This window comes from Neovison vison, chromosome 1 (genome assembly GCF_020171115.1).
Source record: "Neovison vison isolate M4711 chromosome 1, ASM_NN_V1, whole genome shotgun sequence".
In the NCBI taxonomy this organism is placed as follows: Eukaryota; Metazoa; Chordata; class Mammalia; order Carnivora; family Mustelidae; genus Neogale; species Neogale vison.
The window spans coordinates 67,792,053-67,808,921 of NC_058091.1; the positions used below are offsets into that span (position 1 = coordinate 67,792,053).

At 34.4% G+C, this 16,869-nt stretch overlaps 1 protein-coding gene across 5 annotated transcripts in view; it reads right to left on the bottom strand.

Moving 5' to 3' along the window:
- EYA4 (EYA transcriptional coactivator and phosphatase 4) overlaps positions 1-15,178 on the bottom strand; it is a 67,595-nt gene extending 52,417 nt beyond the window's left edge. For 3 of the 5 annotated variants that reach the window (XM_044248572.1, XM_044248581.1, XM_044248562.1), the window contains exons 1-4: positions 15,052-15,178; positions 13,601-13,669; positions 5,011-5,103; positions 505-571 (exon numbers count right to left, since the gene is read on the bottom strand). In XM_044248572.1, coding sequence (XP_044104507.1) covers positions 505-571; positions 5,011-5,103; positions 13,601-13,669; positions 15,052-15,172 — 350 coding nt within the window. In that variant the 5' untranslated portion in view covers positions 15,173-15,178. The remainder of the gene's footprint in view (positions 1-504; positions 572-5,010; positions 5,104-13,600; positions 13,670-15,051) is intronic. The other 2 variants (XM_044248546.1, XM_044248554.1) reach the window with 1 other exon arrangement.
- Positions 15,179-16,869: the final 1,691 nt, after the last annotated feature.

Consider the following 16,869-nt stretch of genomic DNA (forward strand, 5'->3'; position numbering starts at 1 on the left):
TTTAAATGTGTGTGGATCATTTAACACATCTGGCTGCTTGTAACCAAATTCAGATATATACCTAATATTGTTAAATTTGAAATTTCTACCTCTGCCTTTAATAAGTTGACTTTGTTTGTTATAAAAACAATGGAGCACATTATTCTAAAATATGTGCCTGAGAACTTGAAATCCCATGAAAATGATGTTATATGGAACAAATTATGAAGGGTTAACATTTGAATAAGATGTAATCTTTTCAGATTTTCCTTAAGCTAGTCAGCATTTTTGAATTTCCATTCAGAAATCAGTGTTTTCTGGTTTGAGCTTGACGCCTTCCTCGAGGTATACAAAGATCCAGAATTAAAGGGACAGTCTGGACAAACAGGAGTCTATCTCTGTTCCTGGATTTGTATAGGGTATTTGTCCATACATCTAACCCACCCAACCGCTCTGTGCAAGCATCCATCTATTCAACTATCTATGACACACTTACATACACAAAGGAATCTAAGGAGCACTTACTTGGAAGGATATAGCTGTGGGGAATATTGATGTGCTGATCTGGGGCTGTAGCCACTACTTGTTATTACTGTAAGACACAAAAAAACCAGTGCACAAAAAGTTGCTTCGTGAATATGTTTCACTAGAATGACAAAGCCAGTTTGAAGAAATTATCATATTCAAGAGATGTTTCTACAAATTCACTCATTTTCTGAACAGAAAAAAAATCATTTTCTAAACAGAAACAGATGCTTAAATATTTTCTTTTAATGGAACTGCATCAAGTTTGGCCTAAGAGCATAAAATGAAATCTCCTCACAATCCTTTCTCTCTGTCGTTCTTTCGCGTTCTCACATCAGTAGCATATTCTGACGTACAATTAAGTAGGAATAAATATCCTTGATTCCAGACCATTATGATTTCATGACAAAGTAAATTTTTAAACATTTTCAGACTTTAGGTTTTATGTTTTAAATTCCAACTAGGACAGCAACATACTGCTCTTCCTCCGTATCTATTCTACTAAAAATACAATAAACTATCAAGAAAAATGCGAGTTTCCAACTGCTCTTTGAAATTGTAAAATGCTATCCTTTATGGCCTCTAATTTTACCAATCAGATGAGCAGTTAAAAATGCAGAGTCCAAGATATCTGAGTACTAAGTGGAGTATACATAGAAAGCAGGAGTGGTAACACACCATGTCTTATGAAACACCATTGCATAATGCCCCAGCGATCATATTTATAAATATATTCTGAACTATCAGAGACAGCGCTTTCTTGAGGAGAACTCAAAGGTGAAAGTCAGGTCCTGTTAACATTTTGTCCTAACATGCAGCCCCAAACTGGACTACATTCAGAAGTCTGGAAGTTTCTCTTAACCAACTGCCTTGACTAAGACAGATGTATTGCAAGTACATGGACTCCATAGTGTTGAGGCAGTCCCTTCAGAGCCAATCCATACTGGGCAAGCACACAGCGTGTCTTTATTAGGCCATCTGCTGTTCATTCACTTTTCAAAAAGATTAAAGTAGTACACAATGCAGTGCTGGAATTAGTTTAGTCTAATCAATCATAGTTATACTTCAAAGTACTGTGTCCTTCCTAAGTTGTTCATAATAATTCTTGAGCTAAACTTTGAGAATTGTAAAAGTGACAAATAGGTTTAGGTTGCTAACTATTTTATGAAACATGATATATTCCTACATCCAAATGCTATTAAGTACCCTTGTGATCTGTCATTTTGTAAACACATAGAATTTAGTGTATTTAAAATGTTATTTGGCCTGTAAGCTCTGAGTATGGAAAGTATATTATGGTTTTTCATAGCAATAGTGCAGAAAGTATGTTTTCAAGGATATTATGAATCAGTTTTGAGAATCACTGAATATGACCAGAGGTGTCAGGTTCTAAATGTTTTAACTAAACAAAATTGAAGTGAAATTGCTATTTAAATTTGCAAATCAATTGACCAATGAACCATTAGTTTTCTACTAATTTATTAAAAGCTTAATGTTTAAAACTTTCAAATCACTTTAACGAGAATATGCTTTTCCTACCACACCACAGACGCTAAGCGTATATTACGTAACAGCAATAGTGTTATTCCCCAGGAAATTCAGTCTGTTTCATTAACTCACAATAGTGAGCAAAAATATAGTTAAATGAGGCATAACTCTATGTGTTGTCACTTATTTATAAAATGTCATTTTATAGTAATCAATTCTTCTCAAGATTGCAAATCACAAAACTGTTCCAAAATGATATCAGAAAATGAAAAGAACCATTCACCAGAGCAACTTTCATTTAAGAAAAAAAAAAAAGCCAAAGAGCAAAATTACTTCAGAGAAAAAGCCCCATATACCTGAATGGAAATCTGAATGCAGGATTTTCCTCCCGCTAATGAATGAATCTAGACAATATTAAAATAATGTACCCATAACAGTACCAAGGCTCAACATTTAAAATTTCTATTAATGTCTGAATGTTCACTTGCTAAATAGAATGCAAAACCTCTAGCTCAGAAAACTAGGATGTTCATACAAAACTTGCTTCTACACTAAAATGTATGTATTTATTCTAACTCATGAGTCTTTAGGTAAGAGGAAACAACAAAATTTCACTAAGGTGGGTTGAGATTCCGCCGACCAGAGTAAAGTCTGTTTCTACACAGGGCAGCCTAATCTCCGGTATGGTTTCTGGACTACTGTGTACAGATTTCAGAGACGTTCCTCTCATTCCCCATTGTCATTTCAGTAAACAAGAGTTATTACCCAACACGCTCAACTCATTATATTCCATCATCTCTGCAAATAAAAGTAAACAAACTGCTTGTTTTCAAAATGTCCTGAAAGTTAATTAAAGCAAATGTCTATATAGTATTACAAGATTCTCAGAGGGTGATGCAAACGATTTTGCGGTTTTAGTCTAATTACTGTGACACCTTAGATCAAGGATTCTCAGTGGGGCAGGAGATGGGAAGTGAGGGAGCTGGGTAGGTAGGATTTTTACCTACATGGGGACACTTAAAATGTCTGGAGGCATTTTGGGTTATCATGACTGGGGAGTATTACTGTCCTGCTAGGATAGACAATAGGGATGCTGCTAAACCCCTTCCAATGCAGAAGACAGATACTCCACTACAAACAAAAAAAGAAAAAAAGTTAGCCAAATTTTTAATAGTGCTACTGTTGGGAATTCCTGACTTTGAACACTTTGTCTAAAGGAACCTGGTCCATGGTACTAGAAATGTTCTATATCTGAGCTGTTCAACACCATAGTCACAAAAAGACCACAGGCAGCTCTTAAACACTTGAAATGTGACTGCTGTGATGAGAGACAACATTTTTACTTTTACCCAATTTTAAATAATTTAGACTTAAATAGCCACATATGTCTAGTGACTATGGGACAGCACAGCCTTAGATAATTCGTAAAAGAAAACTGGGTAACTATTTATAAAGATAAAGATAATATGCATGAATTTTAGAGAGGATGACTGCTCACAACTATTTCTTTTTCCAATTTTGTATTTTCCAATGGACTATTATAGGAGAGACTGCCAGACTTATCAGAACACTACTCTGTACTCATTCATACCAGTGACCAGCTGTGAGACCTGGACCGTCTGGCCTTCACCACCTTTAACTTATCTGCACCTCTGTGCTCCTGCCTATAAATCAGATCAGAGACCACTGAAATTCCTTGTGGGACTAACGTTCTACAATGCTGTCATTTAGTTTTCAGTGAACTTGTGGTATGGTATTTAAGTATGCCAGCAATTACTTAGTATTTCTACTTCTTTCCCTAAAAATGTGTTCCCTAAGCATTTACTCTGCAGAAAGCTTTACAAGAGTTATGGTAGACGAGCAGTAAAGACTGCTAGAATAAGTTGGTACCTATTTATCTCACGGGAGGCAAGTGAATTGCTAGAAAGGATATGAATTAGCTCATGTGAGCTTCAAGGCAGAGTGTATGAATTATTACCTCTTTCTGTCTGAAATACCAATATTTATGTGAATATACAACAACTGCTCCCAATCAGTGTGAATTAACGAGAGGGGATCATCTATCTCTATGAAAATGCAATGTATGCTTCAATATTATATTCAAGGACGCACTTCCGCTCTTTATACCGGAGGCATACACACGTAAAACCTTTGTGTGTGAGAATATGGATGAAACGTAAGAAATATCGTAGTAGACCAACAGAACTACAATGTAAATTACCACAAAAATTTCTCTAGGTTTACTGTTCATCTTTGTGCTATTCAAATTCCTTCTCGGGTTAAAAAAAAAAAAAAAAATCCTTTCACCAGATAATAAACTAAATATTGTAGCTTAAAATCTTTAATGAAGTCAACTTAATGCGTGTCCTTTGTGCCCACCTGGGAGTTATCTGGTACTTATATTTAAAAGGATTGCTGTTTAAAGATACGCTATTGTTCTCTTTGAAGCACTAGGTAGAAGTAGTGCTCTCAGGCTGGGTCCTAATGCAACCAGCATGTGTCCTCCAGCAGCCCATTAACCTTTAATACTTGTCACTCAGCTGCTTACACAGGAGGATTTTTTTAAACCCAGAGAGGAAACAAGGTTATTTAGAAGGAATCAAATGGATAGTTTTACATCTCGAATGTTGGGAGAGAAGGGAGTTTTTTATGCCATTTAAATGGACAAGTTAAGGGAACAAAGCCAACGATTACGACCTAATGATTAAATTAAACACTGTATAAAATCATTACAAAGGAAGCCAGCCCCACTTCTTTCTAACAAGGAGGTCAGAGGACAGTTTTGCTGTCAACTGCAAACCCAGTAAAAATGATTCCAAATATAATTTTTTAAAAATATCCTCTTCTGTCACCATTAGTTCTCAAAAAAAAAAAAAAAAAAAAAAACCCACATCAGACACTAAAGTGATAAAAACCCGCATTCTCGAAACTTCGTTTTGGTATTTATGCTGCTTATTCGTCAGGAAGATGATGTGTCCCCCGATACGTAGGTAGCAACGCATGAGCTTGAGGCTTTACCTGACCCAGTAAAAGTGTCAAGGGCTCCATCTCCAGTGGTGGTTGCCGCTTCACTGCTGTTCAAAGGCTCTGTTTTGACTGCAAGGAGAGACACTATGTAGAAGAATAAGGACATGTGAGTTTTATTTCTAAATGTTTATCAAAGATGCTGACTGTTCCACTAGTGGCTTTTCCAACTACCATGGGCATGCAAGAGAACACGTGAGAAATCGATGAGGAAAGTTGTGTTAATTGAGCTTCTAAAAAATGGACATGCACTTCTAGAGGATTTAATATAAAAATCCTCTGACTAAGCTAGTTCTCTCAGATCTGGTTTTAAAGGCAGTCAACCTTATAAGGGAAAGAGCAGTACACATGTTTGCATTTGTAACTCACCTAAGCACCCTCTGACATTAGAGTCAAAAGACAGAAAAAAGGAATCACAGTTGGTCCTTAGCCCATTTAATCCAAATCATAACAAAGAGATTTACTAGTTTATATTTTATTCTTCCCAAGGAGACAATTTTTAAAAAACACATGATAGATTGCATAAAAGTACAATGGAAGCATATGCAAATACAGAAACCATGGGCCTGTTCCTGAGATGGATGGACAATGAGGCACACAATAAATTTCTGTTTTTAAATATACTAAACAGTATATTTAAAATATTTATTTTAATGTATTTAATGATATAACAATTTTTAATGCTTTATAGAGATAAGCAGAGAGAAAGATCATTTCTACAGCAGTTCTGTAAACTCTTTAAAAGGTTATTTCTACTCTGAAGTTCTATATTTTGCCAAAATTCTCACTTGGGAATGATGTCAGCAGGCACACATCATTATTGTCATTATTAGATGCAGTGAGTGGGGGAAGGGGGCCGTGGAAAAGCCTCGACCTGTTTTTGTCACACCATATTTTCCCTTTGTGGGCAAAACTCTGCTACATACATCACAGCAGCAAGGGGATTAACTAAATTATTTTCTACTGAACACCTCTTGTGTTTCCTGGTTATGAATGGAATGATACAGTTAAATAACTTAGAAGCAAGCAGAAAACTATGAAGAAGGAAGCTGAAGACTAGCCAACCATGAGCAAACATGGCAAAAAGAATCATGCGGTCAGAGTGTCCCCATCAACCAAGCAAGTCAGCAATGTTACTCTGTTAGAAAGGCAATTAACTAGCTGATAGAGAACCATGCAGTAATGATTATGCTCTCTTTCCACACAAACAGAATTGACCAGAACCTCCCCCCCCACCCTCCTCCTCCCCCGCAGTGAGCCCTAGAGTTAAGTTAGCATTCATGACTTAAGAATGTCCTGAAGAGGGGCACCTGGGTGGCTCAGTGGGTTAAGCCTCTGCCTTTGGCTCAGGTCATGATCTCAGGGTCCTGGGATGAAGCCCCGCATCAGGCTCTCTGCTAAGCAGGGAGCCTGCTTCCCCTCTCTCTCTGCCTGCCTCTCTGCCTACTTGTGATCTCTGTTTCTGTCAAATAGATAAATAAAATCTTAAAAAAAAAAAAGAATGTCGTGAAGATTTGCCCAAAGATTCAGAGGAGTACTGTAAATGTTGGAAAGCAGTAGTGAAGAAATTTGGATTACTTAGCCTAGCAAAAGGGAAGTTTGAGCTTGCCCTATTTTTCAATAACAATACTCTGAGGCATAGGGTCTAGTTATTGTATAATGATAAATAATGACTTGGTGGTGAAAACTTTACGGTAGTAATTTATATAATAGTCTATTACATAGTGATACATTTATAGTTATACCTGACTGCTAATTACGTTTCCCACTACAAAATTATTAACTACTACAAAACTATTTATCAGGAGCTTACTTAGACCACTGACATGGAACTGATCGTTAAAACAACTCTGATGGATAGGAACCACTGTCTCCATTTTATATAACAGAAAGCTGAAGGGTGGGCTAAGGAGTTTGCATTCATTCCTTTGCAGGAGATGAAGAAACTATGATCAGAACTCAGGTCTTTAGCTCTCCATCCACAATCTCTCCATCATAATAGCCTGCCTTTGGGTATAAAAATGGCTATGTTCACCACAGGGACTCCTCACAAAGGCTCAGAGATGGATAAGAATGGCCTTATCCTCCAGAGAGTGTATTTAAGAAAAAAAAAAAGTCAGAAATGAAAACTGCAAATATGAGAACAGGTTACTACAGTACATTTTCCATGTCTTCTCATGAAATTTCTTAAAAGGCAGTAAGGAGCAAGTGTGAAAGCAAATAATAACAACACACACTTAAAAGATATTTAATATGTGCCAGGGGCTGCTGCTGTGCTTTCCAGATATGAACTCATTTCCTCCTCATGACGATCTTATGAGGTAGATAATATTATCATCTTACTTTTCAAATGACTAAGCTGAAGCACAAAGTAGCTAAATAACTTGCCTGTAGTCACATAGCGAGGAAGAACTAGAATTTGAGACCAGGTGGTATGGTTCAGAATCCAAATTCTAAACCACAATGCCTCTCAGGAAGCACGAATTATTCAAGAATTCCTTTCATCTATATGAAGATGATCCACAGTGTGGCCAGGACGGATGTAAAGCTCTCTCTCTGATATAATGTCCACGTTCGACTTCCGACAAAAAAGCACAGCCCAAAACCTTCGGGAACACTAATACAGTGTACAGTCTCTTGAAACTTCCAAATTCTAATGCTGGCTAAATTCTTATGTACATGGGCCTAAATCTATAAACAATACTTGTAAAATCGTTGTAAAAAAATTCCATATTTTGCTTGTGAATTGAAGAGGAAGGATCAGAATGTGAGCTGGGTCTAAAAAACTAGTCTAGAAGCCAGACATGAGGATTAGTTTTGTTACTTTGGATCCCAACTTTGTATTGATGTTAATTATAATCTCCTCAATTTTCATGTTTCAGGTGGTCAAAAGGAGGAGGAAGAAAAGGGAGACAAAGAGTTTGTAGTTGCAGTCACTATACTGGAAACGTTGCTCATTAAAATTTTAAAGGTCTGAATTCAGTCAACGACAGAAAAAGAAGTTTCATTTTACCAAGAAGAAGCATCTGTAAAAAGCATATGAAGAGAATCATAGATGTCGAGAAGCGTTCAGTGTACTAACATGCATGGATTTTAAAGTAATTCAACAAATGGATTTGGGGAAAAACTGCACATTAATGCTAATTTATTTTTCACATGCAGGTAAGAACAAAAAGGAAAAGAGAGAAATTTGATTATATTGCTACAGAAAGTAAATTATTCTCACATTAGGTCAACATCAAGAAACATCTCTTGAGCTCCAAGTAAAATGCAAAATAATTTGGTTTGATTTTGTGAACAACAACAAAAATAACATTAGGTAATAGTAAATAATTTGATCCTCCAGGGGCAGAAAACCAAGAGAAGTGAAATGGACATTCCATATATGATTAGTTGATTACAAAGACAGAATACAAATGAGTATCTTAATATTTATAAAACAGGTTACTAGGACAAAGGAAATACTATTTTAATTATAAAGTTTTGAAAAATGTTAAGTCATTTTCAATAAAGGTCCACATATATTTGAAATGTATTCTGATTTCTTTTGTCTTGGTTTTGCTTCTGTACTTTAAATTAAATATGCCATATACTTTTCTAGTGGCAGGCAACTTTGTTTTTAGTTAAATATGTGCAGGGCATTGCTGGAAAGATATTTGCCAATGAAACATCTTACTATTTTCTAAAACTTATAAAAATCCTCATTCCAAATGATTATCAGTGTATATTCATGGTCACATTCAAATGTATTTTTTTCTCACTTTTCTTAAATTAACACAGGTTCAACAGGGTTTTTAACCTATTAGGACAGTGTCCAGAATCATTACATGCTATAAAATGGAAAAGACAATCTTCTATAAAAGAGAAACATCGTATTTTTCAACAAAATGAAACTTACAGGCAAATGTTTGGATTTCAAAAGTAACAATCATATTTTAAAATTCAAAGAGTATTGTGGTTTTACTCCTCTATATATTCAAAATAAGTAATTCAGAGTTCAGGATTAATTCAGTAATTCAGGGTTTCTCTAAAAGTGAGAAGAGAAACTATATATAGCACTTTGTACAGAACTTACTATTTAAGAAATATAAGCAATTCTTGTTATATAGTTGTAATTTGGATGTTTTTCACAGAGAAAGATAAAAAAAGAAGTAAAAATATTTTTTATATATTGATTATAATATATTGGTATAATTGGATTTTTTTTTACCTTTAAAAATAATTGATACCTATGGGCTAAATCAAAATTGTACAGGATTATTGTCCGGGGTCAGCTGTGCCTCAACCTTCATCCATACCCTCCTACACATATTTTCAGAGCAAATTTAATCTTGTCTGTTCAGATTATCTTTGGAACTCAAGTACAAAGTTAATGGATATTAATGATTTGTGAAGAAAGTCTGTTTATTGTAATAATTCAAAGTTCATGTTCATTAGTTGCACTAGCAGAGTTAATCCTTGAAAGAGAAGGTGACCCAAGTAATTTCCATTTTACATTTCATCCTCCAAAATCTGTGATTAAACTGGTATACACTTAAAAGACATACATATGCTAATTCTAAATATACTTCTTTCTGAACCACAAAATCACCCGTAGTTCCTTCTGACAGCACAGGTGTTGCAAAGCATTTCAGGAGGAGTTAGATCAGGAAGGACACAATTTATAACACTGCAGGGGAGCACGTAGTATGGCCTACCGCTTTTTAATAATTAGTATAGCCTATGATTTAGTTTCTCTGAATCAATATGTTCACTCTATCTATGAGCACCAAGAGTCTTTCACTCCTAAATATCCAGAAATAAAATAATTTTTGTAAAATAATTTAATAAAGCAGCTATGGCTTTCATCTAAAAAAAAAAAAGAATCTAAAAAGAATAGAGGCATGAGAGTAGATGGTTCTACTTCATGAACATGTAACATTCAGAAATAAACCCCTTGCATAAGAAAAATCATGTGTATAATAAACATAATAAAAATTCTGGAAGACTCTTTTCTATGATATATAGAGTTTAAATATAGAAGATGTTGTAAATCTGATCAGAATGTCTGATTTAGGTTCCCCCAAACCTTCTCTCTAAAGCATTTTCTTAATCTCCATGTAGAATCAAATATTCCCTCCCTCTGCTATGCACTCACCTTGAACACATTATGCACTCATTACTTTCTTGTCTGTTTCCCTCTGCTAGACTTTTGGTCCCTTGATGGCCAGTATCATATTCTATAGGTCACTGGGTTCCCATTTCCTAGCACAGAGCCTGGCATATAACAGGAACTTGATACATTTTAATTGAGAAAGTGAAAATCCACTTTTAGATCCTATCCTAAGCAATTCCAACAGATGTCTTTCTGTAAAGTACAGCTAATCGTGAATCTTGACACCATTAAGCAAATAAAAAGCTTATGTATTTCTGCAACTTTTCATATGATTGGCATGCATTTATATGCGTAAGTATGCATATACATGAAGGATACAAAGCACACATATAGCTCATCTATATGAGCAAATTACATCCCACAAGCCAAATCTTCCCCATGGCCTGTTTCTGGATAGCCTGTGAGCTATGAATGACTTTTAAATTTTTCAACAGTTGAAGAATATCTAAAGAAGGATATTTGTGACATGTGAAAATTCTGTTAATTTCAAATTTCAGTGTTCACAAATCCAGTTTTATTTGAACACAGCCAAGCTCATTGTCTATTGTTGCTTTTGTGGAACAACAGCAGAGCTGAATACCTAAAACAGAGACCTTATAATCTGCAAAGCCTAAAATATTTATTATCTCACTCTTTGCAGAAAAAAATTTGTTAACCACTGATCTATATGCTTGGGTATGATTGAATATATTCTACTTTTATTGACAGTTCTACATTTTAACAATTTTACAAGCAATAAAAATTTGAAAGAAAAATTAGTTTCCAATATAAATCTGCAGGTATAATTATATAATTAGCTCTAAGGTGTTGAAACAGTTTAAATCACTTCAAAGAATAATGTAATATATTTAAGAGTACCAATGTAATATGGTAAGATATTAAGGGGACACTATCAACTTATTCATATTAGTAAAAACTATATAATTCAAGTCCTTTTTAAAAATCTCAAAGTTAAAGGAAAGGTTTTCAAAAGCCACTAAATTAGCTTTTGCTTTTTTTCTTTTATTATAATAATTTTATAAAGGGATCCAATTCCCACAATAAAAGCCAAGATTAAAGATAAAACAGTTTATTGTCAATGGGAGAGATATGCACCAAATCCTTGTTTGTGCTATATAATACCCAACATACACTCATACAATAAACTCTCCAAAGTCACTAAAATTCATAAATTCATGAATTTCATGTCAGTAAGCCACCAAGACTACATCGTTAACAATCAATGTATACCTACCATTTTATTACTAAAAGCTTGCCTTCTTTGGCCAGTTTATGCATTTTAAATGCAGAAAAATATATTTTATGACCAAATGTTAGAAAACCTTTTAACAATGTTAAAATTGTTTTCATTTTCTTTTATAAGAAATGTATGTTTTCGTTTTCTTTTAAAACTATTGCCTAGCCATTACTGAATTGTAAATTCAATAAGAAAGAAAGAGAAACATACTGGTTTTTACTGGCAAGCAATTTGTATACACTAGTATACAATTTAACACAAAAGCTTTGGCAGGGAAATATTATTTTTCTCCTTTTATAGAAAGAGATTAACGCTCAGAGAGGTTAAGTGACTTGTCCAAGGTAACACAGCTAGTAAGTGTGCTCCTCCTGACAGACAATTCTTAGTTCCTCCCACATGGCCACACGACTCTTAACATTAACACTAAGAACTAGGAAAATCTGATACTTAACACTTAGAAAAATATATCTGGTTGAGATTCATCTAAATTACTAAACACTGTACATATTCATTATGGCAAAGCTGCCCATGTTACATGAATATCTGAAAACAGAACAATAGCCAGTGAGGTAAGAATGTTTTTCACAAATGAAATATTTTTTTTAAAAAAGATCAAAGCTAGAATATTTCGTGTTGTGATAACTATGAAATTTAAATACTGGGTTTTATTGGAACCTGATGAATCTCATTCATTTATGCATTGACTATGGCTGCTTTTGAGTTAGGGTGGCAGGGTGGAGTAGATGAGACAGAAATGGTATGTTCTATAAAGACTAAAACACTTACTATCCAGCTCTTTATAGAAAAAGACCCCTGAGTTAGAATTAAGAGAAACTAAATTCTTGCAACAGATTTTTAAGTATAAAATGTGTATTTCAAGGTGGAACTGGAAAACATTTCAAGTTAAAATTATTTTAAAAAAAAAAATAATGGATATAATGGAATTATTTTTCACTCACTGGTCATATATTTTAATTTACTCAGATACAGCGAGATCTGGCCAAACTGCCTATCCTAACTACTCTATTGTAATGCACATTTCCAACAGGCAGGGAGGTCTTCTTTTTAATTTTACTATTGGGTGATTCCATGTTAGTGTTATAGTCTTGTTCTTATTTTTTGATTTTGGTAGTATATTAGCTTTTGATTTAGAAAAAGAAAAATGTTATGGGCTACCTGGGTGGCTCATTCATTGAGTGAGTGCCTCTTGGTTTCAGCTCAGGTCCTGATTTCAGGGTCCTGGGATTGAGCCTCATGTCAGGCTCTGTGCTTAACAAGGAGTCTTCTTGAAGAATCTCTCTTTCCCTCTCCTGCCCCTCCCCACACTCTCTTTCTAATAAATACATAGCTCTTTTAAAAAAAGAAAGTTTGGGGTCACCTGAGTGGCTCGGTGGGTTAAAGCCTCTGCCTTCGGCTCAGGTCATGATCTCAGGATCCTGTGATTGAGCCCCACGTCTGGCTCTCTGCTCAGTGGGGAGCCTGCTTCCCTTTCTCTCTCTGTGCCTGCCTCTCTGCCTACTTGTGATCTCTCTCTCTGTCAAATAAATAAAAATCTTAAAAAAAAAAAAGAAAGTTTGTTTACACTTCTATATATTTTATGTATATGAATGCAGTAATTATAGTTAAAGTATTTTAAGGGTTAATACTGATTTATAATTTTAAATGTGTAGCTTTCACACAGATAATTCTTTAAATGATGAAATTTTAAATGTTTATGTTACTTTAGGCACTTTAACTGGATTATTTATTGACGTCCTTAAAACCACAGGTATCTTTTTGCCATGTTAAGAATTTCAATAAAGACAGTCTGTAGTCACAGGGATGACCAAGTTTGTATGTCTGTGCAATCTGGTTCACCCGATCTTAGAGACAGGCCTGCTATGCTCTATTAGGCACTTAGATGATATGTAGTTAGAAAAACAAAAGATGCATTTGTTGGCGCAACATTATAAACCAATGTAAGAAAAAATACCATTGATTTAAGGAATCTAAGATTAGAATGCTAGTTGGTAAGGAAAAAAACATAGTCAACTATTATCTATAAGCAGCAAAAAGTCATGTTTATTTCTCCTTTTTTGTTACAAGTACTTTACACAGAAAAGGAAATGCAAACAGAAAGAGCCACAGAAAGCAAACCAGAAGGGCAATACCAACACACCCAAACACATGCAGTGTACCATCATCTCTCATACTTGTTGCGGAAGAGGGGGTGTTGCAACTCAGCAACCAGTCTGCAGTGTTTAAAACAGTCATGTTGTCCCCTGAGAACAGGAACAGTATAAGGGTTCATTGTCCGAATGCCTGCTCAGTGTGCAGGAGTAGTCTTCAATGCCTGCACTGGTGCCTGACCTTTTAGTTAAAATCATAACTGCACTGTATGATTTTTTACCCTTTATTTTATCAGGTCTGTTTTAGTTCTGTTAAATACATATACATGATGATTAGTGAAACTCCAAGGTTTGATTCCAAAGGTTTTAAAAATCGTATTATATGTATCTAAGTTAAAGTTTAAATCTAAATGTCCTTGCACCAGAAATCATCACTAAACAATCTTACAAATTTGCACTCCCATAATTAAACAGCTAAAATTATAGATGCATGTTTAGAGACAAATAAACATCATAAACAAGGAAATGTTAATCTACAGAGGGTTTGGTGTAAAACATTATTAAATACAGGCAAATTGCAATGCATACAATTTTACAGAAAAAAGTTTAGACTGCACAGTTATTTTAAAATAAATGGGAAGAGGTGTGTCAATTTCATAAATACTTATTGAAATTTTAAAAGAAAATATGATGTGGCAAAATGCTGTTATCTAGTAATATTATTAGTTTATAAATTAAAACAAATGCATATACTTTTTCTCTAATGACTAAAATAGATAAAACTTCAAAATGATGAATAATTTAAAAAGTAGTTTACACGTGTGTATATATATCATATATATAGATATGTGATGCATATATATATTCTGATGCAAAAATCAGACCATATCTTTTGATGGCTGAATACATATTATAAAATCAGTAGGGCAGAATATTTGAAATAACTGTTGTTACCATATGCTATGGCATGATTATAGGCTAATCAAATGAGAAAGTATCTGAAAAAACTTTAATTCCCACCTTAAATACATCAGGTATTAATCTCCTTGAAAAGAGAGTGCAGCAGACATAAATATTTTTCTATTCTCAAACCTCTTAAGAAAAAAGGTTTTTAAGAAAAATTTGGGGTAGCCTTTCTCCTGCAATTCAAAATAAAACCAAAACTAGCATAACCTCTCTCTCTCTCTCTCTCTCAGACATACACACAAGATCAGAGTATAAATCATTTTGGCCACATTTTCTACATTTTTGTTTTGAAATATTTCTTAGGGCAAATACAAAAAGGAAGCTTTGCTAAAAGTCTTTAAAATATTGTTCAGGGATATCTACTTTTTCTGATTTTTTCCAGCTACAAAGGAGGTGCAAAAGTCTCAAGAAAATCAGCAGAATAACAGTCTATTAGCCATATCGTCCCCAGACATAATGCTGATTATGTTATTGCTGATAAGGATTTATTTATTAGTAGATTCCTAACATATGAAATTATAGAAAACATTGAAATGTGATTCTGGGTGCCTCTGGGGTGGTACACTTACCTCCTGTTCCATTTGTGGTGACAGATGTGCTGCTGAGATTAGCCTTCTCCAGTTTGGAGCTACCAGGAGTATCACCACTTCCAACAAGAGGATGAGGACTTGCAAGGTCCTGCATTTCCATAGACCTGTTAGAGCAGGAATAGCAGAGCAAAAGCTGAAATCTCAGCAATGATTTCTTAAAAAACGACATATATTTTTTTACTGAGCACACATGTGATCTCACAATAAGAATGGAGACCAAAAGCTAAGACTTCTTCATTAGCTAGATGAACACGACAGTCCATTAAAGATTAATAAATAAATACAGCTTCCATGGTAGTTGAGCTTCATAATTTATTTGTAATCCTATAACTATTCTGTATAATAAAGTACAGAAGAAATATTCTGTCATCTTAGCTGTTTAAGTTGACAGGGATACCCTCCCTCCTACATTGACCATCTCTATTATAAACATGTAGAAATGCTGAAAATATTTAACCCCTATAATATGATGTCCTCAGCCACCAGTGACAAAGAAATCAATAGCTAGAAGTAAAGTACAAACAAAGTCAGAACAGAAACTTCCAGCTGACCTTGTGGATCCAGGGCTGAAAACTGACTTTAAGGACTGAGGGCTAGAGTTGTTACACCTTTAATATCTACTTAGGAATAGACAGTTTGACATAAGGGAATGTGCTGGAATTGAGACCCTAAATAAAACTGAGACTCTTGAAAGATTGACCCTCTTTGGAAACAGAAACTAAAAAAAGCAGAATTTTACAGTAGTCCAAAGAAGCCATACATGCTTCAATGAAAGGAGGAAAACACATGAAATAAATAAAAATAGAGAGAACTTATCACCAATAAGCTATCCTATAAAAATAATACTGAAAGAAGACCTTCTGTTAAAAGTAAGGTTACCAGATAAAAACTCAGAACTAGGGGGAGGAATGAAGAGTGACAGAAATGTAAATATATAGGTAAATACAAAGATTACCTCTCTCTTTTTTTTTCTTCATGAAAGACTGCCAAATGAAGAAAAAAAAAAAAAAGCAAGCAAACAAACAAAAATCCCACAACACTGCATTATGTGATTTATAATATAGCACAGGAGCAAAATATATATCAATATCACAAAGATAGTGGGACAAAATTATATTCTTTTAATGTTCTTTCATTTGGCATGTGATGTTATGTTATGCTTGGAGAAGACATTTAGGATTCTTCAAGTAATAACTAACTTTAAATATTAATAAGAAAAAATATTGACTAGATATAATAAAAAGTCAATAGAAAAATTAAAATAAAACATTTAAAAGGATTGATTAACCCCAAAAACCAGGAATAGAGAAAGTAAGGAAGAACATATGTGAAAAACAGAAAACATGTAGCAAGATAGCACACTCAAACCTAACCATATCAATGTTTACACTAAATATCAATGGACTAAACACTTCAATAAAGAGACAGAGATTGCCAGATTATATTAAAAAACACAGCCCAACTATTACGGATCTACAAGAGGAGTATTTTAAATACAGACACACTGTGATACTATGGCATACTGCTCAGAAAAATTCATTCCTATAGCTGCTGGTAGTGTTACCAACTAGCAGTTCTCAACTAAATTCCTTTCCAAGAAATGTCTCAACTAAAGAGAGTCATTTTGCCCTAAATCACACCCTTTCTGGACGTACCCTCACATACTGACTGACCATGAAGGGGTATAAATGTATTACCCTCACCCAGAATGTCACTTGAGCCTAGAGCCACCATAATATCAGCTAGGACCTTTGTTGCAATTGCACTGAAGATCAAAATCTCTCAGTCTAATCATGC